The sequence below is a fragment of the Podarcis vaucheri genome, assembly GCF_965113315.1.
Source record: "Podarcis vaucheri genome assembly, chromosome: 4".
In the NCBI taxonomy this organism is placed as follows: domain Eukaryota; kingdom Metazoa; phylum Chordata; class Lepidosauria; order Squamata; family Lacertidae; genus Podarcis; species Podarcis vaucheri.
In genome coordinates, this window is record NC_138762.1 from 2,119,582 (window position 1) to 2,144,122 (window position 24,541).

The following is a 24,541-nucleotide window of genomic DNA, read 5'->3' on the forward strand; positions in this document are numbered from 1 at the left end:
AGCGAGATGAGTGCCGCAACCCCAGAGTCGGCCACGACTGGACCTAATGGTCCCTTTACCTTTACCTTCTCTTGAGTCAAACCATTGTTCCACACAGCTTAGGGTTGTTCCTTCTGCTGCACCAACTGGAAGTGGCTGTCATGGGTTTCAGCCTGGAGGTGCCCTTGGGAACTGAAATTGGGACCGTCGTGTGTGTGTGTGTGTGTGTGTATAAATATATATATATATATAATTTTTTTATTAAATTTTCAACATAAACAAAACAACAACACAAAATAACCAACACAATAACAACCACAAAGAAAATTGTACACAAAGACCATGTCAAATCCATAAAATGGGATTCTGTGAACCCTGTGACTCCCCCCGCCCCCGTTCCTTACATTTTCTACATTCCACGCAGGTGCTCTACCACTTCACAACGATGCTTCCCAATTCCAACGGACTTTCAGTATCGCTTAGGGCTGTGTCACATTCTGTTCTCACAGTGGCTGGCCAGATGTCCTAATGAGAAGCCTTGATCCAGCAGGATCTGAGCACAGAGACCCTGTGGTTTCTAGCAACCAGTATTCAGAAGCATTGGTGCCCCTGACTGTGCAAGCAGAGCAGAGCCATTGATGATCTCCTCCATGAATTTGTTTAATCCTCTTATAGGTTGGCAGTCATCATCTTTTAGGTGTGAGTTCCATAGTTTAACTCTGCGTGGAAAAGTCATTTCTTTTATCTGCCACGAATCTTCCAGCATTCAGCTTTATTGGATCTCCCTCGTGTTAGGTGAGGGGGAGAAAAACGTTTCTCTATCCATTTTCCCCATGCCACATATAATTTTATCATGGCACCTCTTCGTTTTCGTAAACTAAAAAGTCACAAAAGTTGCTACATTTCCGTGTTGGGGAGTCATTTCACCCCTTGATCATTTCGGTTGCCCTTGTCTGAACTTTCCCCAGCTCTATGAAACTGAGAGCAGAGAGCCAGGTAAGAATTGCACCTTAGCTTCCTGCTCACCCAATTTCTCAGCAGCCCAGCTTCCTTCTCTCATGAAGGAGGGTCTCCATATCTCAGGCAACCTTCTGCAAAGGTTCGGAGGGCTGATGCACCAAGTGCTGCCTTCTAGCAGCACCTCCACCTCCCTGTCCGCGAGAACACGTGGGTGACTCGCTCCCGTATCTGCCTCGTTCTCACCCCATAGACGATGGGGTTGAGCATGGGGGGCACGATGACGTAGAGGTTGGCCAGCAGGATGTGGATGCAGCTGGGGATGTTGTGGCCAAAGCGGTGGGTGAGGAAGGAGAAGAAGGCAGGCATGTAGAACATCAGGATGATGCAGATGTGGGAGCCGCAGGTGCGGAGAGCCTTGAGGCGGGCCTCCTTGGAGGAGAGCTGGAAGACGGCCCTGAGGATCAAGCCGTACGACAAGGCAATGAGCACCACGTCCACCCCTGAGGACAGGAGGGTCGTCGTGAAGCCGTACCAGATGTTGATGGTGATGTCTCCGCAGGCCAGGCGGGCAATGCCCATGTGTTCGCAGTAGGTGTGCTGCATGGTGCTGTGGCCACAGTAGGGCAGCCTCTTGAGGAGGAAGATGGGTGGGGACATGATGCACAGCCCCCTGACCACGGCCGCCAGGGCCACCTTCCCAATAACCGATGGGGTCAGGATGGCCATGTAGCGCAGCGGGTCGCAGATGGCGACGTAGCGGTCAAAGGCCATGGCCAGCAGGATGGTGGACTCCGCGATGAAGCTGAAGTGGGTGAAGAACATCTGGGCAATGCAGGCGTCGAAGGAAATCTTCCTGGAGCCGAACCAGAAGATGGCCAGCATCTCGGGCACAGTGACCGTGGACAGCAGGAGGTCCGACACAGAGAGCATGGCCAGGAAGAGGCACATGGGCTGGCGAAGGCTGTGGTCCGTGGCAATGAGGAACAGGAGGAACGAGTTCCCCAGGAGGGCCACGACGTACATGAGGCAGAAGGGGACAGAAATCCACACGTGGGATTCCTCCATGCCAGGGATGCCGGTCAGGACAAACGTGACGGGGTCAAAGCTGCTGTCATTGAGAGCAGCCATGATGACGGGAGGCGAAAGGTCTTCTCCGCTGGTGTCTTCTGCTCCTAGGGAGAGAGAAAGATGACAAAATCAATAGCCCACAGGACCACATCAAGGAAGTAATAGCACCACTGGAGTGTAAGCAGTAACAGTGGGAAAGAGAAACAGCACCTTGAAGGTGTGTGTGTAATGCAAATCTTTAAATCTGTGTTAAATTTGAATGAATTTGTTGTGAATTTCTTAACAAAACTGGAAAACTAATAAAAATTATTTGGTAAAAAAAGGTAACAGCACTCCTGTATTCTGCCTTGGTGAGGCCCCACCTGGACTCTGGTGTCCAGTTCTGGGCACCCCAGTTTCAGAAGGATATTTTCAAGCTGTGCAGAGGAGGGCAACCAGATGATCCAAGGTCTGGAGACCAAGCCTTATGAGGAACGGTTCAGGGAGTTGGAGATGTTTAGCCTGGAAAAAAGGAGACTGAAAGGTGATAAGAAAGCCATCTTCAAATATCTGAAGGACTATCACATGGAAGATGGAGCAAGCTTGGCTTTTTGCTGTTCTGGAGGGCAGGACTCAAACTAATGGATCCAAATGACAAGAAAGGAGATTCTGGCTAAACATTTGGAAGAACTTTTTGACTGTAAAAGCCTATTGGCGGTGGAATGGGCTCCCTTGGGAGGTTGTGGACTCTCATTCTTTGGTGGCTTTTAAGGTCTGTATAGTTAAAGCTATGGTTTTCCCAGTAGTGATGTATGGAAGTGAGAGCTGGACCATAAAGAAGGCTGATCGCCGAAGAATGGATGCTTTTGAATTATGGTGCTGGAGTAGACTCTTGAGAGTCCCATGGACTGCAAAAAGATCAGACCTCTCCATTCTGAAGGAAACCAGCCCTGAGTGCTCACTGGAAGGACAGATCATGAAGCTGAGGCTCCAATACTTTGGCCACCTTAGGAGAAGAGAAGACTCCCTGGAAAAGACCCTGATGTTGGGAAAGATGGAGGGCACAAGGAGAAGGGGACGACAGAGGACGAGATGGTGGGACAGTGTTCTTGAAGCTACCAGCATGAGTCTGACCAAACTGCAGGAGGCAGTGGAAGACAGAAGTGCCTGGCATGCTCTGGTCCAGGGGGTCACGAAGAGTTGGACACGGCTAAACCACTAAACAACAACAACAAAGCCGAGGTTGGATGGTCACCCTCATTGCAGGGGGTTGGACTAAATGACCCTTGGTGTCCCTTTCAACCCTACAATTCTATGATTCTGTTATTTTGTTTCAGCAAGCCGAATTGGTCCATCTGTGGAAACCCAGTATGAAGAGTTCCCTGATCCTGATTGTCCAGAGCTCCAACAAGGGCTTGTTTGATAGTTGCCAGCGTTGGTCTGGCCTTTGACCTTTTCACACCTTTTCTGGGCTCTCTTGGTGCTTGGCGCTTCCCCATCTGCTGCTTCTGGCCCCAGTGATAGACACAGACACAGCCTGTTGTTACAGCAGGAGGCAGAGGCAGCCTTTGGGCAAGCCTTTTGGAAGGGAAGGAGGGAGGGAGGGAGGAAGGAAGGAGGGAGGGAGGGATGTCCAGAAAATAGAAACACAAGACGCATTTAGGTGTTCAGTTCCCTGCACAGCTTTTAAAAATGATTAACGAAATAATTATTTGGGTGCCCCAGGCTGTTCTAGACTTGTCCTGGAAACAGGGCAAAGCAACAAGTTCTGCACTCCCTGCCCTCTTACCCCCAGTCGCTGAGAGACACAAAGAATAAATCCTAGGAGCATTATAAGCCTCCTGGGGGCCCCATGTTGTCGTCTTGGCCTGCTTCTCTGTGCGGCATCTAGCTGGGTCTCTTTGGCCTGTTTCAGCTGCCGGACTTCCCTGAGGTTCTCATGCAAGTAAGGCAAACTCTGCTTTCTCAGTGAATTCAGCCAGGCTTGAGTCCAGTCCTTCACTCTACCCAGTGCCAGAAGGTGGCTTTGAATAGGTCTCCCCATAGCTCAGGAAGAATCCCATAACTGCACGCGACAAACAGTGATGTTTTCATGGTCCTACATTCCATTCCCAGGGCCACGCACAGAGCGGTCTCACAGAAGTTCGTTCCTGCCCTGAGTGTCCTCATCAGTTGGCAGCAGAGCCACAATGGGAAGGATCTTGGTGCCTCTGCACTGTCATTGCTCGGTGGGTGACCTTCACGGCCAAGTGGGGATCTGAACCCTGGTGTCCCAGGTCCCTGTCTCTCAGGGACAAGTATTGTCTGCTCCCCATCTCGGGCCAGTCATCCTCTCTCCTCCAAACATAGGAATCTAGGAAGCTGACTGATAGGGAGTCAGCCTCTTGGTCCATCTAGCTCAGGGGAGTCCAACACACAGCCCAAGGGCCACATGTGGCCCTCAAGGCCTTTCTGTGCCCCTCAACAACATTTGGTGCCTTTCCAAAACCAGTAATCAAGGCACTGGGCTTTGGGAAGGAAATATGAGAGTTCTGCCAGCGTCCTGGGACCTCCACTATGCCTGACAGAAAAACTGAGCCACATCCCTTCCCTTGCAGGTTTGCAGTGAGGATAGAACAAGCCTGAGGGGCAGCTGTTTAAGCACCTTGGGTTTTCTGGGCATGAAAGTGAAGCAACAAGCAGGACTTACTTTCAGGGTGGCTGCTCTTGAGTTCTCAGGGACTCTCCTTCGTGAGTGAAGGCCAGGTGGCTCGCCTTGAGCAGCAGGAGGTGAGGAAAATGCCTTTGCTAGGAAGAGAATGGGCTGGGGAAGGAAGTGGCACTGGTCTCAATGCTTCCGGACTGGGAATTCCAGCAAGGGGAGGGCGTGCTTTGGGGAGCTCCCAGCTGCAGTGGGGCATCCAGGCTCCGAATTAAAGATTAACAGGACCTGTCTGAGCTTTTTCCTTCCTGCCTGCTCCTTTGGCATTTGCATGCCAAGGGATGGGAGTCCTCTGCAGTGCCATGGAAACCTCTGCCCGCCCACCCCCACCCTCGCCTTTCCCTGTCCGTGCCAGCCCCTTCTCCCTAAGACTGCCAGCAGAGCCCTTTGCGATGGAGGGAGGGAGGAGAACAATCTGCTACCTGCTGCCGAGAACTGGCGAAAGAGGCGCAGCCTGCTTAGCAACTGGGAAAGGGGACGTCCAGGCAGGATACCTACATAAGAAACTAGGAGGAACCTAGGAGGCCAATGGTTCATCAAGTTCCAGTGCTCTGTTCTCAAAGTAACCAGGGTTGCCCCCCCCCCACTGGAACTCAGTTCAGGCCCCTCTCAGGTGGGTGCCATTGCCGTTATAAGAGAACAAGGGAGATGAAATATACTCAGAGTCGCAAAGTGATTTCATGCTCTTTATTCAGCTCATAGTGGTGAGGAGGAATGAATAAAAGTCCCCTCAAAGTATCTGCTTTATATACATTATTTACACAATGGGCTGCACATGATTGGTTAATTCTGGAATTCTACTGTAAGCCAATCAGGTTGTGGATTCACTTATATCTGGAGCATGATTGGGTGGTTCCTGCCAACCAATCATACTGCTGCATTGTTCTTGGACCAATCAGACTGCTGCATTCTGAATCCTATTGTTCTAGGACCAATCAGACTGCTGCAATTTGGATCCTATTTTTCTAGGACCAATCAGACTGCTGCAGTTTGGATCCTATTCAGCTCAGTACATAACAGAAGTTCATGGTGAGTTCCAGCAGCTCTTTTTCTGGGAAAATTGCACAGGCAGTAACCAAGGAGTTGTCCCCAGTGGGAAGCCCTCAGGCAGGATTCAAGAGATCTCTCCCTTTCTGCGTCTTCCAGCAACTGCCCTTCAGAAGCATTGCTGCCTTCAACCATCAATAGCCCTTTGCACCTCCATGAATTTTGAAATGTGGTTGTGAAGAAGAGCAGAGGAGAGAGAGAGAGAGCGAGAGAGAGAGCAGGGAGAGTTATTGTCACGGGGTGATGGCAGGGTCATGCACTGCCTTTGAGGGGTGCTGAGTCCCTGCAGTTCCTGAATTTTCTGGGAGGTGCCCCTTCATCATTGCCTAGGGAGCTTCTCTTGAGTGCCACCTGTGTCTGCAGAACAGACACCATTCTGAGCGTAGGTCAGCAAACCTTTTCAGCAGGGGGGCGGTCCACTGTCCCTCAGACCTTGTGGGGGGGGGCAGACTATATTTTGGGGGAGGGGGAGTGAACGAATTCCTATGCCCCACAAATAACCCAGAGATGCATTTTAAATAAAAGCACACATTCTACTCATGTAAAAACACGCTGGTTCCCGGACCATGCACGGGCCAGATTCAGAAGGCAATTGGGCTGGATCTGGCCCCTGGGCCTTAGTTTGCCTACCCATGGTGTAGGATATGCAGTGTGGCGAACAGAGCTATCAGAAAAATGATGTCATAAGACCAAGGGGACAAGAGGACAAAAGGACCACGACCATTTTCATGCTATTGAGCATGATTTTATTGTACAAATGAATAATGAAGCAGACAGATGCGCCTTCAGCATATAATATGGTCTGGCTTGTATGAATGTGTCTTATCATCATCATAATTTTTGACCCATTACAATCTGACTCCTTCAGAGAAACAGTTAGTAATGAAATAGCTGCAATAATAAGAGAAAACCAGTGGGTTATAATTTATCCAATTCAGATCTGAAGCGGGTTTCATGTTGTCAGGGCTGCCTCAGGTCCCAGCTCACAAAGGACCAACGCCAGGCTTACTTTATATACAAAGAAGTTTATTGCAGTTCATTTTCCGCTCCACAGCCGAGGCGCGCAGCCCCACGTCTGTTACGCTTAGACCGTAGAAGTCCCCTCTGAGTCAGTCCCTCCCCTGCACCAGTTTAAGAAGCTTGCGCTGCTCCACCTTTTCCTTTCTCTCCTTTTCCGCAGGGTCTTCCTGCCCACTGGGGTTTCGCCCCTCCTGGATTCCCCTGACGCTGAATCCCCAGACTGCTCTCCCTCCCTCCTGCGGGCTTTGGGACCTGGCTCCTCCTCCGGGCTCCCTGTTCTTCCGCGCGCCTGCACATTTGAACTTGGCGCGCGCGCCCAACTTCTTTTTTGCAAATATTTTTTTTTATTACATTTTCTATAAAAACTTCCATCTTTCCATTTTCCACATCACGTATTTTAGTTTGTTGAACCTCCCTCCACTCCTCTGACAGTCATCCATAATAATTCTCCTATTTACACATTTCTTAATATATAGTATCACCTTTAAGTAATTCCTTTATATCCTTATTTACATTTTTGCGATATTCCTCACTTTTCACAAAGCCTCTTTAAAACACACTAGCGTTGTATTCTCCTCACATATAGTTTTCAAATACTCTCTAAATTTTCCCCAATCCTCCAAAAACTTATGGTCTCTTTGAAGTCTAATTTTCCCCGTTAGTTTGTCTAATTCCGCATAATCAATTAGTTTATTCCTCCATTCATCCAGAGTCGGTACTTGTTCTTGTTTCCACCTTTGAGCTATCAGCGTCCTCGCGGCAGTTATTGCATATTGGAAAAGTTTGAAATCCTTCCTTTTAATTTCCCTTCTGGTTATCCCTAGTAGAAAGGTCTCTGGTTTCTTAACAAAGCTATATTGTAGCATTTTCCTTACTTCATCATATATTTTTCCCCAGAAACCCTTCACTTTCTCGCATTCCCACCACATATGCATAAACATGCCCTCTTTCTCTCTACACCTCCAGCATTTATTACAGATCTTATACATTTTGGCCAATTTAACCGGTGTTAAGTACCATCTATATACCATCTTCATGGCATTTTCTTTTAGTGTTATGCATGCTGTGAATTTCAGATTTTGATTCCATATCTTTTGCCACTCTTCCAGCTCTATACTGTACCCTAGATCTCTGGCCCAGTGGATCATTACCTCTTTCACCTCCTCATCCATCGTATGCCATTCTAGTAGGATTTTATACATTTTTGATATGATTTTACGATCATTATTAACAATTTCTGTTTGGAACTTCGAATCCTTTTCCTCATACCCTTTTTCTTTCACCTCCTTTTTAAACATATTACTTATCTGCCAATAGTGCAACCAGTCCTGTACATGTTCTTTCACTTGTTCATATGGCTTAACTGTCCATTTGTCCCCTTCTTTGAATACCAGGTCTCCATATGTGACCCAGTTACTTTTCATATTGAGTTGCTTAATTCCCATCATCTCTAAAGGGGATAGCCAATGTGGTACCCCCCTTTCTAATATATTTTTATATCTGATCCATACTTCGATTAGCGATTTCCTGAATATATGATTTCCAAAAGATTGATGACCTTTTTTACCCTCCTGCCATAGATAAGCGTGCCACCCGAACCTATTGTCGAATCCCTCTAAGTCCAATAATTTCGTGTTTTTGAGCTTTATCCAATCTCTTACCCAGCAAAGACATGATGCCTCATAATAGCGCGCGCGCCCAACTTCTAACCTTCCTCTTGACAGCTACACTACTCCCTTCACTACTCCCCTCCCCTTCCGGGAGGATGGCTTGCTCTGACCTCCCCTCCTTTTCTGCTGCCAGAGCTGCTTCCCCTGTCACACTGGAACCTCCTCCCCCTTCGCTGCGCTCTGGTGGGGAAGCTGGTCCTGACTCCCAGCTGCCATTTTGGGATCCCCTGCTGGCCCCCTGCTCCTGATGCCTCCCCCCTGGGACTCCCCTTGTCTTGACCACAGGCGCCCCCTCCTGGGAATCCTCAGATTCGCTGGAGAGGCTCATGGAATCCTCCGACCCACTGCCATCCTCTTCCTCGCTGTCCTGGGATTCTTCCCCATCGCTCTCCATCTCCTGCCTCCCCTGTGCCTTTGTCCCTGAACCCCTGACGCATGTATATGCAAAAATTCGTTTTTGATGTCTCATTATCTTGCATTTTGTTGATTTTTTAATGTTGATATTAGTTATACCTTTTGCATTTTAAGCTGTCTTTCTATTGACAATTCCACACAAAAAATCAGCAAAAAACCCAACTGTAATAAAAAGGATGTGGTGGTTTGATACTGCAGATTGAGCAACATCCCAATTAAATTTCATTTCATTTACAGTATTTTATAAAATTTACACAGTGCTTGATTGTAAACAACAACAACTACAGGCAAAAATAAAATAAAATAACTGAACACGTGCCTGGAATCCTCAGCGCCACTTCCCAGGCCGCCAGAGCAGCTGAACCAGGCACTCACGGATCTGCTTGGTTTTCACCCCATAGACAATGGGGTTCAGCATAGGGGGCACAGTGACAAAGACGTTGGCCAGCAGGATGTGAGCAGGGCAAGGGATGCTGTTGGCTGCAAACCTGTACGCGAAAATGGAGAAGAAGGCTGGGACATAAAACATCAGGATGACACAGACATGGGAGCCACAGGTCCCCAGGGCTTTGGCCCGGGCGTCCCTGGACGGGAGGCGGAAGACGGCACGGAGGATCAAAGCGTACGAAACGGTGATCAAAACCGTGTCGACCCCCGTGGTCAAGAGAGCCACAGTCAGTCCATACCAGATGTTGAGCGTGATATCGGCGCAGGCCAGCCTAACAATGCCCATGTGCTCACAGAAGGTGTGGGAAATGACGCTGTGGCCGCAGAAGGGCAGCCGCAGTAGGAGGAAGGTCAAGGAGGCCATCAGGCAGAAGGCCCTCACCACTGCAGCCACCAAGATCCTCACAATCCACGAGGGGGTCAGCACAGTGGTGTAGCGCAGCGGGTCGCAGATGGCAACATACCGGTCATATGCCATCGCCAGGAGAATGGCCGACTCGGCTACGAAAAGGAAGTGGATGATGAACATCTGGGTGACGCAGGACCCAAAGGCGATCTCCTGGGCGTGGAACCAGAAGATTCTGAGGGTCTTGGGCATGGTGGTGGTGCACAGCGTCACGTCAGCCACAGCCAGCATGGCCAGGAAGAGGAACATGGGCTCGTGGAGGCTGCGCTCCTTGGCGATGACGAAGAGGAGGAGGCCGTTGCCCAGGAGAGCGAGGAGATACATGAAGCAGAAGGGAATGGAGATCCACATCTGAGATTCCTCCAGGCCTTCCACGCCAACCAGGATGCACTTGGCGATGGTGAAGCTGGAGCGATTGACAGCTGCCATGGCGGGGAGACGTTTCTCCCTTGATGGCCCTGTGAAAATGGGAGGAAGTGCAAGCATCAGCCAGGTGAGCAGCCACTGCCTCCCCCTGCCCAGCAGCATCCAGCGCATGATCTGTAGTCACACATTCACACATTCTGCTCCCACCCAGGTCTTCCCACTGTCACGGAAAAATCCCGGGTGCGTGGTTGCACTGCCACCCAGCTCGTCGGACTAAGTCCGCGGGTCCTAGCGGAGAAGAAAGGAGCTCAGCCGGACACAGGAGCAAAATGCGGAGACCCAAGGTTTATTGCGCAACAGGTTCAAGATGGGATTGAACCCCGAGTATGGGGTGACATGGACTTTTAAAAGTTCCCTCCGAGACCCAGAATACAGTGCAGGGAACGTCATGAATACATTATGGGAAGGTCATGTTTCGTGAATTACATCATGAATATATTACACACGTCATGAATAGATTAAGGAAGGGGTGGGATTGCATTCATTAGCATTTTGGATGAGGGAGGGGGGATATGCAGAGCAAGAAATATACATAGATACACATTTATTGAGTACCGGTGGTGGCAAGACAATGGGTCAGAGATATGCATCGTCTGCCACTTCGTGTCGCCCGGGGAAAGGGTTTGCCGAAGCGATCTGACAGGATTAAGAAGTTCCTGCGTACGTGACCTGCCGCTTTGGGGATTATGGCAGTAAGGGTGGCCTCATGGAGTCCAAGGGGAGCTGAGTTGAATGACACCAAAAGTGAGGAAATCGGAGTTATGGCCGATTTTATATCAATTTCTGAAGATTTCAATGGTCTCCAGCCTATTCAGTACCATAGGGCAAAGGCAGAGGCAGAATGGATACATTTTGACAGGTGGAAGCAGAATGGATACATTGTAACAGGATTTTGACAGTTTTACGAGGTCTCCGGTTTCGGATCCATTGTTCTCGCAGTGGGGGGCCGTCAACAGCTTGTCAGAGGTGAAATGAGGCGTGCAAGAGCTCCTTGAGCTAGCTCCTGCAGAGCGAATGCATGACTCTGATTGGCTAAAGCGCGGCCATAGGAATAAGCGGAGATACAGTAACACGGTCTACTCATTATAAGTATGGAGCGCGAGCAGACATAGCAAGAGATAGGGATATATACATGAGCTTATTTCGCTCGTAGAAAGAGGGGAAAAGGGGTTTCACTGGGGTTTGGGAGAAGTGTGGTGCTTATGCAACGGTGAGGGGGCTGTGGGTGGTTGTGTGGTGGGCACCGTCGAGGTCATCGCCTCGGATGTTCCAGGAAAGAGGAGAGGAGAGTAGGCCCCCCCTCCCTCTATTCCGTATCACCACTATTGAGCTGTGAGTCGGCTGAGGTACGTTGGGAGGTCTGAGGCAGAGGAGACTGCAGAATGCCCCCTTGCTCAACCTTCCATTAGCTGCCATGTGTGGTATGTGACATAAGCAGTCAAATACAGCATTTCCTGTTTGCCTAGACTGGACTCACAGGGGGGATGTTGCTCCAGCCAGGAGGACTTCCTGTTACACCTGGTCTGGAGCATCCTTCCTTTGCATGTGACCAGGTAGGTGGACGTGACCCTTCCAGACCCCACAACCTTCCATCATGTTGCCTCTTCCTCATATTTGCCCTAAACTAAAAAGTCACAAATCCTCTTGCCACCTTTCCAAATATGGGAAGTTGTTGCCACATCTCCCGGATCATTTTTTTCACCCCTTTCTGGACCTTTTCCAACTTTGCAACCTTGTTGTCGAGGGGAGGCGTCCGGATCTCTACACCCTGTGGCATTTGCAAAGTAAATTCATAAAATGGCATTACAATAGCGTCCCCTTTATTTCCAACCCTTTCCTAATTAATCCTGGCATGGGCTGCGGAGCTCATACCTTTGATCCAGTCACTCTGTTTGGATAAGAAACAGATGAGAAGTGCACTTACGGCAAGTGCAGAACCCAAAGAAAAACAATATAAACTCTACCAGTTCCTTGGTGCAGATGGCCTACTGAGTTGACCCAGGAAAGCTCTGGGTGGGGCTGGGCTTTTCCTGTTCTTCATAGCTTCCCTGCTTACACAGAGGAGACTGGACAGCTGGCAGACAGTCTTCATGAGTCCAAACTCCTGAGGTCCAGCTAAACTGACAGCATCTGTGTTATCTCCCGCTTGGACTACTGCAATGCGCTCTACGTGGGGCTACCTTTGAAGGTGACTCGGAAACTGCAACTGATCCAGAATGCAGCAGCTAGACTGGTGATTGGGATCGGTCGCCGAGACCACATAACAACAGTCTTGAAAGACCTACATTGGCTCCCAGTATGTTTCTGAGCACAATTCAAAGTGTTGGTGCTGACCTTTAAAGCCCTAAACGGCCTCGGTCCAGTATACCTGAAGGAGCATCTCCACCCCCATTGTTCTGCCCAGACACTGAGGTCCAGCTCCGAGGGCCTTCTGGTGGTTCCCTCGCTGCAAGAAGCCAAGTTACAGGGAACCAGGCAGAGGGCCTTCTTGGTAGTGGTGCCTGCCCTGTAGAACCCCCTCCCATCAGATGTCAAGGCAATAAACAACTACTTTACTTTTAAAAGACAACTGAAAGCCGCCCTGTTTAGGGAAGCTTTTAATGTCTGGTGCTGTATTGTTTTTAGTATTTTAGTATTCCTGGGGTTTCCAGCAACTGGCACTCAGGAGCATTGCTGCTTCTGAGGGTGCCTAAGAGCCATTTATAGCCCTCACCTCCTCCATGAATTTGCCTAATCTTCTTTTAAGGCCATCTAGGCAGGAGGCCATCACTACCTCTTGTGAGAGGGAGATAAGAAGGAATTCCTCTTATCTGTCCTGAATCCTCACCATCTTCTATCCTGCCAATGCCCGTCCACTGGGAGTGTTTGCCTGCTTGCTCTTGCCAGGCGGTTCTGTCATTCCCCTTACCTCAGTCACCAAAAAGGTCGTGCAATGTCTTCCTGCTTTTAGCAAGCATAAGGCAATAAACAGTCCGATCCGGGACTTTGCAGCCCTGATGGAAGATAGACCTCAAAGCGGCTTCTCCAGAGCACTTCATGAGAAGGCAGCCACTGAAGGTCAGCAAACGGGGGAAATTTATATGTCTTCTTCCTCCTCCCTACCTCAGAGTCCCAGGAGAGGACCTGCAGGCAGCAGAAGTCCAGAGGGAGAGAATCGGTTGCAGTAAATGAAAGGGCAGGGACATCATTTATCCCGAGAGCTTCAGGGCTGAGCAGGGATTTCAGTAGCAACTCCTATGTTCAAAAGCAACAGAGCATCCCCCAAACAGGTCCCTACTCACTCTCCCCAGTTCTGCAAGTGAAGTCCAGAGCTACAGAACTGCTAGGTTCAGTTATTTTCTTATTGCACACTAACACTTCTCTGCTTTAAAGGGGGGGGGTGAGCCAAGGTTCAGCTCCAGTTTCTGCTGCTTTCAAAACTGTGAGGAATACCAAGTTAAGGGTCAGAATTCAATCACGCACCAAGACCTCACACCCTCCCTCTTGGCCAGGTTTAGTAAAGGTAAAGGTACCCTGAGCATTAGGTCCAGTCGCGGATGACTCTGGGGTTGCGGCGCTCATCTCGCTTTATTGGCCGAGGGAGCCGGCGTCTAGCTTCCGGGTCATGTGGCCAGCATGACTAAGCCGCTTCTGGTGAACCAGAGCAGCGCACGGAAACGCCGCTTACCTTCCCTCCGGAGCAGTACCTATTTATCTACTTGCGCTGGTGTGCTTTCAAACTGCTAGGTTGGCAGGAGCAGGGACCGAGCAACGGGAGCTCACTCCACCACGGAGATTCGAACCGTGACCTTCTGATCAGCAAGTCCTAGGCTCTGTGGTTTAACCCACAGCGCCACCCGCATCCCTTGGCCAGGTTTGGGTTGTAGCAATTCCTTCTGGGAGACAGAGCGCCTTGTATACACTAGCTGGCTCAGGACATTTCATTGCCCCCGCTGGCCATCTTAGAAGGGCCCAGGTTGGCGTGGGGCATCTGAACCTGTGAAAGCCAAGTCTTTCCTGGTGGGGGGCCCAGAATGTCACCTCCTAAGCAAAGGGCAGGACAGAAGGACCTTGCCTGCTCTTCCACCATCTCCCAGCTTCCATGGACTTGCATTCTTGCCAATCTGGCACTCCCCAATACTCTCCTATCTTTTGGAGCTGCCACATTAAAGCTTGCTTTGTAGCCCAACAGCTTGCAAATTTGTCACACATTCTGCCACATGCGCACACCTGAGATGTGGCCAAATCTCCTTCCCACTTGATAGAACGATGCAGTTGCCCAAACCACAGGAGAGCAGGAGGGCGGCCCTTGGGCAGAGTGCTGGAACCAGTTAGATCCCGTCAGATCTGGATGGTGGCATTGGTAGTGTACATAATTCCATGTGTCAATTTATGGCTATCAATAAAATTTTGGACCCACCTACCACCTGCTAGCTTCACAACCTGAAGTGTTGACATAAGCACTATCTCAACAAGGAAACACTATTTATTGATTAGGGACAATCCCAGAAATGACTATAAATTAGCGGTTTGGTCTCCAGTTCCACAAGACAACATCGGCGGACTGTGGAGAAGATGGGTGCGCCAACTTCAAGGTCCCTGCTCTTCCTCCTCATCCATGGCATCTGTGTGGCCAGCATGGGCACTACCATGAGCATTACCACAGAAAGTGAGGTAAGGAGAGGGTCCCATGGGTCATGGCAACAGGGACAAGGGGAGAGAGGAGACACAATAGCCAGAAAACAGGAAGGAGGCTGGAGACACAGACCTGCTTGCTCTGTGCTGGAGCCAAAGCTGTGACTGGTGGGGAGGAAGATCCGTTGAGGTGTTAATGCTGAGATCCCCCCCCCCATCTTATACTCAGGTTGTATACATGTTTAAATAAAACCATATTTCCTAAAGACACCACTGTCTCCACTGACCATTCTAAGGAGACCAAATTTAGCTAAGCAACTGGAACCCCCTGGAGTCTTTCACTGCTCAGAGGTGCTGTGTAAAAATAAACTAGAAGGTCTTAAAGCATCTAAGAGCATCTATAAGAAAAACACTGCATGAACATGCAAGGTTTAAAAAGAAACCTGCAGTCCAGTAAGAAGTTCTTAGGAAGCCCTTCCTCACATCCTACTTTGGAAAAAGACACAGGGTGGTAGTCAACTAAAGGAATCCATGAGCAGAACTCCTCCCACTTGCACATTGGGACTTCCTCCCCTATTCTCTCCCCATGGGTGCCCCACATCATCCCCAGATATGCTCTGGAGTGTTGAAGGAACCGCCAGAACTGATTTAGGGGGCGCAGAGGGGGAGGGAAGAGGAGAAGTCCCATTGTACAGCAGTAGATGTTCTCAATGCCAAATTGATCACCTTCCGTCATGTGTCATCATTACTGCCTCGCCACCCTGATCCATCCTCTGGCAATCTCCTGATTTGACTACCGCATTGTGCTGTGCATGGGCTTCCCTTTGAAGACTGCTCAGAAACTTGAAATAACTTCCCATGTGGTGTTTGTGTTTTCCTCTGGTAGACAATGGTTACAGAAGCCCCATTTCCGAGCGTCTTTTCCCGACTGCCCAGCTGGAAAGCGACATCTACCGCTGCCACCCAGGTAGGAAGCAATCTTGCTGTTCAATGGCGATGTGCCTTACCTGAGGGCACAGGAAGATGGGTTGACGCTGAGGAGGTTCTGCCTTGAACTCTCATGAGAGTCAAGCGGAATCAGAAGCCATGGGCAGATAATTTTGGAAATGGTGAGCGGGGAACGAGAACGCCTGTCTTTCACAGGTTGAGTAGCATTGGTGAAATCAAGAAAAAAACACTCTTGGTACTTCTGTGCAAACAAACCACCTCGGTTTCGCTTTGGGACAGCAAAAGCCACCGGTTGCTGGGAATCACAGGTGTGGGGAGACCTCTGCTTGTAGGCTTCCTGTTGGGGCCCCTGGTTGGCCACTGGGAGAAGAACAGGGTGCTGTGCTCAGGGGGCCAAATGCCCTAGGCCAGCTGCAGGACTCCTTGGGTGTTCTTACCCTCCTTGCCCTCCTTGCTCTTGCAGCTGGTCTCACGTGTCAATGGCTCTGTGGACAATCGCGGGATATGCCAGTGCTCCGTGTTCCTGCCAGAAGATGCTTTCCCTGCCCAGAAGGTGGAGGCCCTCGAAAAGCTGGCGGGGTCTCTCTCGGAGAGGTTCAACAAGGAGCTTTCCAAGGTAAAGGAGGACTTGGTTTTAGGAATGCAGGCCTTGGGCCTTCTTAACCACTAAATGCCAAGAAATTGGTATTCCATTCCCAATGAAATGTAGGAGGATGTGGTGCCGTGTATATGATCAACACATTGTATCTTGAGCCCTGCATTGCAGGCGGTTGAGCTAGATGACCCTTGGGGTTCCTTCCAACTCTACAGTTATATGATTCTATGATTAGCTAATAAAGCAAAACCTGCCGCTGGGCATGACTTGCAGTTCTTTTCTCATATTCCTATTTCCTGACTTAATGTATCATTTGTTCATTCCTTGCCCATTCCTGCCCCCAGATCTGCCCCAAACAAGACCATATTCTAGCGATGAAATAAGTTATGCAAGTCAGCTAAAGGCAAAGGGACCTCTGACCATTAGGTCCAGTCGTGGCCGACTCTGGGGTTGCGGCGCTCATCTCACTTTACTGGCCGAGGGAGCCGGCGTACAGCTTCCGGGTCATGTGGCCAGCAGGACTAAGCCGCTTCTGGCGAACCAGAGCAGCGCACGGAAACGCCGTTTACCTTCCCGCCGGAGCGGTACCTATTGATCTACTTGCACTGCATTCTTTCGAACTGCTAGGTTGGCAGGAGCTGGGACTGAACAATGGGAGCTCACCCCATCATGGGAATTCAAACCGCCGACCTTCTGATCAGCAAGTCCTAGGCTCTGTGGTTTAACCCACAGTGCCACCCGCGTCCCTAATTATGCAAGTCAAGAAGTTGGTTATTAAGATTAAGACAGCTTTGCTGGGGCAAGGGTGGCAGTCTGGAGCAGTTGTCACTCAAAACAAGACTGAATAGGCCAACTCTACGGTCCCACCAGGACCCCTCTTTCTTTTGGAGAAACATCTGCCTCTTTTTGGAAGCAGGCCTCTCTTCTCCTCTCCTTCCAAATTTCCTCCATCCTCACCTTGACCACTCTTCAATTGCTTTCATGACTTTTTACCTTATCAAGTTTGCCAGTCTTGCTTAGCCTTGAACACCAGAGCAAAAGCAGCTCTCCTCATGTGGAATCTTGAGGAAAGAAGGAGGGAGCTGCTTCAGTTTAAGAGTGGGAGGAGAACATGAATGGGCCAGTTCAGTAAAGGGGCGCTCATCAGTTCCTTCCCTTCTCTCCCTGCCTGGCTTCTCCTCCTCCCTCTTCCTGTAGGTGACCGAGTATATGAAGATTGTGGATGTCTATGGCCATAAGCTCTTCAACCTCACACAACGGGTGGAGGAGATGCACAAGAGCCAAACCTCCTACACGGAGCTGGATTTCGAGGTCCTGAAGCTGGAGATCCAGGAGATGGAGAGTCTAGTGGTTCAGTTGAAGGCCTCCATGGGAGAGAGCAATGTGGTGGTCCAACAGCTCTATGTGGAGGTGAGGCTGGATCAGACAGACAGACAGATGGATAGGTTTTATCTTTTGTGAAATATAAAAAACCCAAATAGAGCATAGAAATGTTTTAAATAAAATAAAAAGGCACATATTAGAAAGGCAGAAGGACATCGGTGTGCCTGCATTAATTCAGGTTGTCCCTGAGTTGACAAAGGGGGTTGCCAGTGAGGAATGGCCAGGAGACGGAGACAGGAGTTGCAGCCCAACAATATCAGGAGGGCAGCATGTTGGTCACCAGATCTGTATCCTTCCTTTTCTCTTCAGATTAAGAACATGAGCCTGATGGTGGCTCATCTGGAGAATCTGGACAAGAACAATGTCCTGGCCATCCGACGGGAGATCCTGGCCCTGAAGCAACGGCTGAAGGAATGTGAAGAGCCGGGCTCTGGTCAACTGGTTCCACCAGGTCAGCAGGGCTTCTAAGACAGTCCGTGGGAGACAGTGGAGGCCCTCAGCACTGCTTGGGACTTTGGGGTGGGGGGGGAAGCCTGAGGATTGGAGCACATTCATTGGTCTCGTATGGCTGGTTTCTAGCTGCTTCCACAGTTCTTGGGTCATTGCGTACCTAACTAAATCCTCCCCACGCCCCACCATAAACCATGGGTGAAGATCCTCTTCACAATTTCCTGGAATTTGCAAAGTGACAAAGTGTGCGTTGAACGAGCAGCTAATGGGAAGACATGCAAACCAGGGCAAATGATCCTGCACCATAAATAGGTTGTTTGAAGTTCTACATGGCGGAAGCATAATCTATGTGTCTGCAAGGATCTGGGCCTGTCATAGGGCATGATGGGCTTCCTTCGTGGAGTGGAAAGGAGAGAGTCAGCATGAAGTGGGGGAAAGGTGAAGGAAGTATGGGATGTTTGAGGTTTTTGACCAGTAATGCTGCCTTTCCTGTAAAGCGAGTTTCTTTTGGTTCCTTATTAAATGAGTTGCAATGACTTTGTCATTCCTATAAAAGCTGTTAACCTCTGAATGGCAGTAGAAACACCCTTTCCATCAGCTCAGAAGATTGCCTAGCTGGTGGGGTTTTCTCCAGCTCAATTGCATTGACTTAATCAGAAGAGTCTTGAAAACAGACTTCTTAAACCCAAGCAGACTTTTACCCTAAACAACAATGTGAAGGCTTAATGTTTCTTTCACCATGTTCATGTCTCCCAGTAGTTTCAAATCATCTTCTCTTTCTCTGTTTGGTTCTAGGCTTCTGCAACCACAGTGGCCTTGTGAACATCAGCAAGCCACACCTCCACAGCTGGAGCTGGAGAGGGTCTGGCTACCGGTATGGTGTCTGGGGCAAAGGCTACTCTCCAGGCAGCCCTACAAGTGAAGCCTATTGGGTGGCCCCAATGTCTGATGAAAGGAACATGCAGACAATTGATCTTTACTCATCCTATGAAAACCTATTATTTTATGCACCATCCAAGAGACTTAGTCTATCTGGGCAAGGAAGTGGAGCAACAGTATACAAGAATTTCCTGTACTTTAATTACTACAACACCAATCAGATGTATAAATTAGAATTGAACTCTAACGCTGTGGTTTTGAAAAGCACGATCACAGGGGCTGCCTACAACAACCGCTTTTCCTATGCAGGGAAGGCTTGGCAAGATATAGACTTGGTTGTGGATGAAAGTGGGTTGTGGGCCATTTATTCCACAGAGGCAAACACAGGGAACATCGTGATTAGCAAGATAAACGAGGACACCCTCCAGATGCAGAAGACCTGGTTCACACGGCAGTACAAGCCATCTGTGACAAGTGCCTTCATCATCTGCGGAGTCCTGTACGTCACTCGGTCTCTGAACACACAGCAAGAGGAGATCTTCTATACATTTGACACAAACACGGGGAAGGAGGGCCGGATTAGCATAGTGCTGGAGAAGCCTTTTGGTACAGTGCGGGGGGTTGACTACCACCCAACAGACCGCAAACTCTATCTGTACAATGATGGCTTCTTGGTTTCTTACAACCTGGTGTTCCAGCTAGCCTCTCCATGAAGGAAACACTACAGTTCTGTGATTCTTAGCTTCCTTTTCTTTGCAATCTTCTCTGCTGACCAATCATGTCCATGATTACAATTAAAAAAACAATCTAACAAGTGAAATGTGGATGTAAAATTGGATCAAATAAAAGTCCATTGTAACTGCAAAGATTAATGGTGTGTGTGTCCTTCAGGCATTGCAATCATTGGGTCAACGAGTGTCAGTGTAGGCTGAGTCGAAAGTAAGTCCCGCTGAGTACACTGCGGTTTATTCCCAGGTATGTGGGTTGAGGATGGCAGCCTAGTGACATCTTACTAGCTTGAGCAGAATCTTAGGTTTCAGAGCATGTACAGAGTTCCATGCAACACAAAGGTATTGAGAGAGACAGCATCTTTGGACTCCAGTTAGATGTTTCCTGGAAGAAAAGGTCCACAATTAAAGCCTCACCGATTTATGGGAATATGAGACTAGATGAATCCGGCCTTTTTACCAAGACAGACTGTGGTTTTGTCCAATGGTGAGTCACACCTGATTTCTGATGTAAACAGTCTTTGCAGCCATGCTAAGAGGCTACCTCTACTTCCCTAACGACACTGCAATTATGTTTGAAAGGTGGACAGTTAGCATTTGTCAGCAAAAAGTGGGGAAGCATATCTAGAAACAAAGCATTGAACAGCTATTTACAGTGGTACCTCAGGTTAAGTACTTAATTTGTTCCGGAGGTCCGTACTTAACCTGAAACTGTTCTTAACCTGAAGCACCACTTTAGCTAATGGGGCCTCCTGCTACCGCTAGTTCTTAACATGAAGCACTATTTCTGGGTTAGCGGAGTCTGTAACCTGAAGTGTATGTAACCTGAAGCATATGTAACCCGAGGTACCACTGTATTCGTGGTTTATGGCAGCGGTGTGTAAACCCCAGGTGCTCTAAGTTGGCAGTCTTGAGCTACATTTGAATACAGGGGCTTGTCATAGGAACCCTCTGCCACCATCAGAACTCCCTACTCTCAGGTGGGGGGGGTGAGTTATGAGACCCAAGAGAGATGGGAGAGATAAGAAGCCAGCTGGAAGAGGAGGCAGGAGGGATCCAGTGCTAGCGAAGGAGAGTGAGACACCTCAGGGGAAAAGCTTGAGAGCTGGCAGAAATGGGGGTGAGAGGTGAGGGCAGAAGAGACGGAGGGTGATTGGGGAGGAAGGGCGGAAGGGCAGAAGAGACGGAGGGTGATTGGGGAGGAAGGGCGGAAAGGGCGGACAGGGACACGGAAGAGAGAAAGGGGGAGGGTGGCAGTAAAGGAACTGCAGCCCATAAAGCATCATCTAAGGAGATGGTTTGGCAGGCTCTGTCTCGAAGGCTAAGTAGCAAAGCAGGATAGTGACCCTGGATCACAGAATTGTAGAGTTGGAAGGCACCCCAAGGGTCATCTAGTTCAACCCCCTTCCCGCCAGAGTGGTACTTATTTATCTACTTGCACTTGCCGTGCTTTCAAACTGCTAGGTTGGCAGGAGCAGGGACCGAGCAACGGGAGCTCACTCCACCACGGAGATTCGAACCGTGACCTTCTGATCGGCAAGTCCTAGGCTCTGTGGTTTAACCCACAGCGCCACCCGCGTCCCTTGGCCAGGTTTGGGTTGTAGCAATTCCTTCTGGGAGACAGAGCGCCTTGTATACACTAGCTGGCTCAGGACATTTCATTGCCCCCGCTGGCCATCTTAGATGGGCCCAGGTTGGCGTGGGGCATCTGAACCTGGGAAAGCCAAGTCTTTCCTGGTGGGGGCCCCAGAATGTCACCTCCTAAGCAAAGGGCAGGACAGAAGGACCTTGCCTGCTCTTCCACCGTCTCCCAGCTTCCATGGACTTGCATTCTTGCCAATCTGGCACTCCCCAATACTCTCCTATCTTTTGGAGCTGCCACATTAAAGCTTGCTTTGTAGCCCAACAGCTTGCAAATTTGTCACACATTCTGCCACATGCGCACACCTGAGATGTGGCCAAATCTCCTTCCCACTTGATAGAACGATGCAGTTGCCCAAACCACAGGAGAGCAGGAGGGCGGCCCTTGGGCAGAGTGCTGGAACCAGTTAGATCCTGTCAGATCTGGATGGTGGCATTGGTAGTGTACATAATTCCATGTGTCTATTTATGGCTATCAATAAAATTTTGGACCCACCTACCACCTGCTAGCTTCGCAACCTGAAGTGTTGACATAAGCACTATCTCAACAAGGAAACACTATTTATTGATTAGGGACAATCCCAGAAATGACTATAAATTAGCGGTTTGGTCTCCAGTTCCACAAGACAACATCGGCAGACTGTGGAGAAGATGGGTGCGCCAACTTCAAGGTCCCTGCTCTTCCTCCTCATCCATGGCATCTGTGTGGCCAGCATGAGCACTACCATGAGCATTACCACAGAAAGTGAGGTAAGGAGAGGGTCCCATGGGTCATGGCAACAGGGACAAGGGGAGAGAGGAGACACAATAGCCAGAAAACAGGAAGGAGGCTGGAGACACAGACCTGCTTGCTCTGTGCTGGAGCCAAAGCTGTGACTGGTGGGGAGCAAGATCCGTTGAGGTGTTAATGCTGAGATCCCCCCCCCATCTTATACTCAGGTTGTATACATGTTTAAATAAAACCATATTTCCTAAAGACACCACTGTCTCCACTGACCATTCTAAGGAGACCAAATTTAGCTAAGCAACTGGAACCCCCTGGAGTCTTTCACTGCTCAGAGGTGCTGTGTAAAAATAAACTAGAAGGTCTTAAAGCATCTAGGATTCATAGAATCATAGAATCATAGAGTTGGAAGAGACCACAAGGGCCATCGAGTCCAACCCCCTGTCAAGCAGGAAACACCATCAGAGCACTCCTGACATATGGTTGTCAAGCCTCTGCTTAAAGACCTCCAAAGTAGGAGACTCCACCACACTCCTTGGCAGCAAATTCCACTGTCAAACAGCTCTTACTGTCAGGAAGTTCTTCCTAATGTTTAGGTGGAATCTTCTTTCTTGTAGTTTGGATCCATTGCTCCGTGTCCGCTTCTCTGGAGCAGCAGAAAACAACCTTTCTCCCTCCTCTATGTGACATCCTTTTATATATTTGAACATGGCTATCATATCACCCCTTAACCTCCTCTTCTCCAGGCTAAACATGCCCAGCTCCCTTAGCCGTTCCTCATAAGGCATCGTTTCCAGGCCTTTGACCATTTTGGTTGCCCTCCTCTGGACACGTTCCAGTTTGTCAGTGTCCTTCTTGAACTGTGGTGCCCAGAACTGGACAACATCTCATTTATTGCAGCCTCATAATGGGGCAAAAAAATGGGATCCGTTTGCTGGCCCAGTGACATTCTCCAGGAGACTCAGAATTTTCAGACCTATTTTCTGAGCTTTGGGGAAATAGTTTACTTTTCCACCCGAAATCAAGCGGAGCACTCCCTTTCTCTAGTTATAGCCTAGAAATCTTTATTTGTCAGCCACTCCTTTCCCAAAACTCAAAGGGACTATAATTTCCCAGTTTTCAACTGGGAATGCAAGGCAACAAAAGCGAGGGGAAATCACCAGAAAAATGCCATTGCTTTGCATCAGGCTAATTCCCTGCCTATGGTGGTGTTCAAACAGATGAAAAATGCAAGGTCTCAAAAAAAAAATTCCACTCAAAATTAGCATCATTCAAAAACAAAAACGCTGCATGAACATGCAAGGTTTAAAAAGAAACCTGCAGTCCAGTAAGAAGTTCTTAGGAAGCCCTTCCTCACATCCTACTTTGGAAAAAGACACAGGGTGGTAGTCAACTAAAGGAATCCATGAGCAGAACTCCTCCCACTTGCACATTGGGACTTCCTCCCCTATTCTCTCCCCATGGGTGCCCCACATCATCCCCAGATATGCTCTGGAGTGTTGAAGGAACCCCCAGAACAGATTTAGGGGGTGCAGAGGGGGAGGGAAGAGGAGAAGTCCCATTGTACAGCAGTAGATGTTCTCAATGCCACATTGACTACCTTCCGTCATGTGTCATCATCACTGCCTTGCCACCCTGATCCATCCTCTGGCAATCTCCTGATTTGACTACCGCAATGTGCTGTGCGTGGGCTTCCCTTTGAAGACTGCTCAGAAACTTGAAATAACTTCCCATGTGGTGTTTGTGTTTTCCTCTGGTAGACAATGGTTACAGAAGCCCCATTTCCGAGCGTCTTTTCCCGACTGCCCAGCTGGAAAGCGACATCTACCGCTGCCACCCAGGTAGGAAGCAATCTTGCTGTTCAATGGCGATGTGTCTTACCTGAGGGCACAGGAAGATGGGTTGACGCTGAGGAGGTTCTGCCTTGAACTCTCATGAGAGTCAAGCGGAATCAGAAGCCATGGGCAGATAATTTTGGAAACGGTGAGCGGGGAACGAGAACGCCTGTCTTTCACAGGTTGAGTAGCATTGGTGAAATCAAGAAAAAAACACTCTTGGTACTTCTGTGCAAACAAACCAGCTCGGTTTTGCTTTGGGACAGCAAAAGCCACAGGTTGCTGGGAATCACAGGTGTGGGGAAACCTCTGCTTGTAGGCTTCCTGTTGGGGCCCCTGGTTGGCCACGGGGAGAAGAACAGGGTGCTGTGCTCAGGGGGCCACATGCCCTAGTCCAGCTGCAGAACTCCTTGAGTGTTCTTACCCTCCTTGCCCTCCTTGCTCTTGCAGCTGGTCTCACGTGTCAATGGCTCCGTGGACGATCGCGGGATATGCCAGTGCTCCGTGTTCCTGCCAGAAGACGCTTTCCCTGCCCAGAAGGTGGAAGCCCTCGGAAAGTTGGCGGGGTCGCTCTCGGAGAGGTTCAACAAGGAGCTTTCCAAGGTAAAGGAGGACTTAGAATCATAG

The 24,541-nt window shown here is 49.4% G+C and overlaps 4 protein-coding genes across 4 annotated transcripts; 2 read left to right on the forward strand and 2 right to left on the reverse strand.

Moving 5' to 3' along the window:
* Window positions 1-370: 370 nt before the first annotated feature.
* On the reverse strand, window positions 371-4,809 carry LOC309530516 (olfactory receptor 52B2-like). The gene is made up of 2 exons (XM_082219541.1): window positions 4,676-4,809; window positions 371-2,111 (listed from the first exon to the last, which is right to left on the reverse strand). Exon 2 carries the CDS (start codon window positions 2,065-2,067, stop codon window positions 1,111-1,113), a length of 957 nt encoding a protein of 318 aa, XP_082075667.1. The 5' UTR covers window positions 2,068-2,111; window positions 4,676-4,809; the 3' UTR covers window positions 371-1,110.
* A 4,134-nt stretch (window positions 4,810-8,943) lies between these two features.
* Window positions 8,944-10,143, reverse strand: LOC309530518 (olfactory receptor 52Z1P-like). Its single transcript, XM_082219543.1, has one exon. It carries the CDS (start codon window positions 10,118-10,120, stop codon window positions 9,167-9,169), a length of 954 nt encoding a protein of 317 aa, XP_082075669.1. The 5' UTR covers window positions 10,121-10,143; the 3' UTR covers window positions 8,944-9,166.
* A 4,507-nt stretch (window positions 10,144-14,650) lies between these two features.
* On the forward strand, window positions 14,651-19,837 carry LOC309530429 (olfactomedin-4-like). Its single transcript, XM_082219403.1, has 6 exons — window positions 14,651-14,770; window positions 15,618-15,698; window positions 16,143-16,295; window positions 17,472-17,684; window positions 17,967-18,108; window positions 18,903-19,837. Exons 1-6 carry the CDS (start codon window positions 14,672-14,674, stop codon window positions 19,697-19,699), a joined length of 1,485 nt encoding a protein of 494 aa, XP_082075529.1. The 5' UTR covers window positions 14,651-14,671; the 3' UTR covers window positions 19,700-19,837.
* Window positions 19,838-22,002: 2,165 nt separating this feature from the next.
* Window positions 22,003-24,541, forward strand: LOC309531593 (olfactomedin-4-like; the record flags this gene model as incomplete). Its single annotated transcript, XM_082221183.1, has 3 exons — window positions 22,003-22,105; window positions 23,840-23,920; window positions 24,365-24,541. Exons 1-3 carry the CDS (start codon window positions 22,007-22,009, stop codon window positions 24,539-24,541), a joined length of 357 nt encoding a protein of 118 aa, XP_082077309.1. The 5' UTR covers window positions 22,003-22,006.

What these genes read in the sequence shown, in the direction of transcription:
- LOC309530516 (XM_082219541.1), bottom strand. Translation starts at nt 2,067, where the DNA reads ATGGCTGCTCTCAATGACAGCAGCTTTGACCCCGTCACGTTTGTCCTG.
- LOC309530518 (XM_082219543.1), bottom strand. Translation starts at nt 10,120, where the DNA reads ATGGCAGCTGTCAATCGCTCCAGCTTCACCATCGCCAAGTGCATCCTG.
- LOC309530429 (XM_082219403.1), top strand. Translation starts at nt 14,672, where the DNA reads ATGGGTGCGCCAACTTCAAGGTCCCTGCTCTTCCTCCTCATCCATGGC. An exon ending in CATCTACCGCTGCCACCCAG is followed by an intron (nt 15,699 to 16,142) that starts GTAGGAAGCAAT and finishes TTGCTCTTGCAG; the next exon opens with CTGGTCTCACGTGTCAATGG. An exon ending in TCAACAAGGAGCTTTCCAAG is followed by an intron (nt 16,296 to 17,471) that starts GTAAAGGAGGAC and finishes CTCTTCCTGTAG; the next exon opens with GTGACCGAGTATATGAAGAT.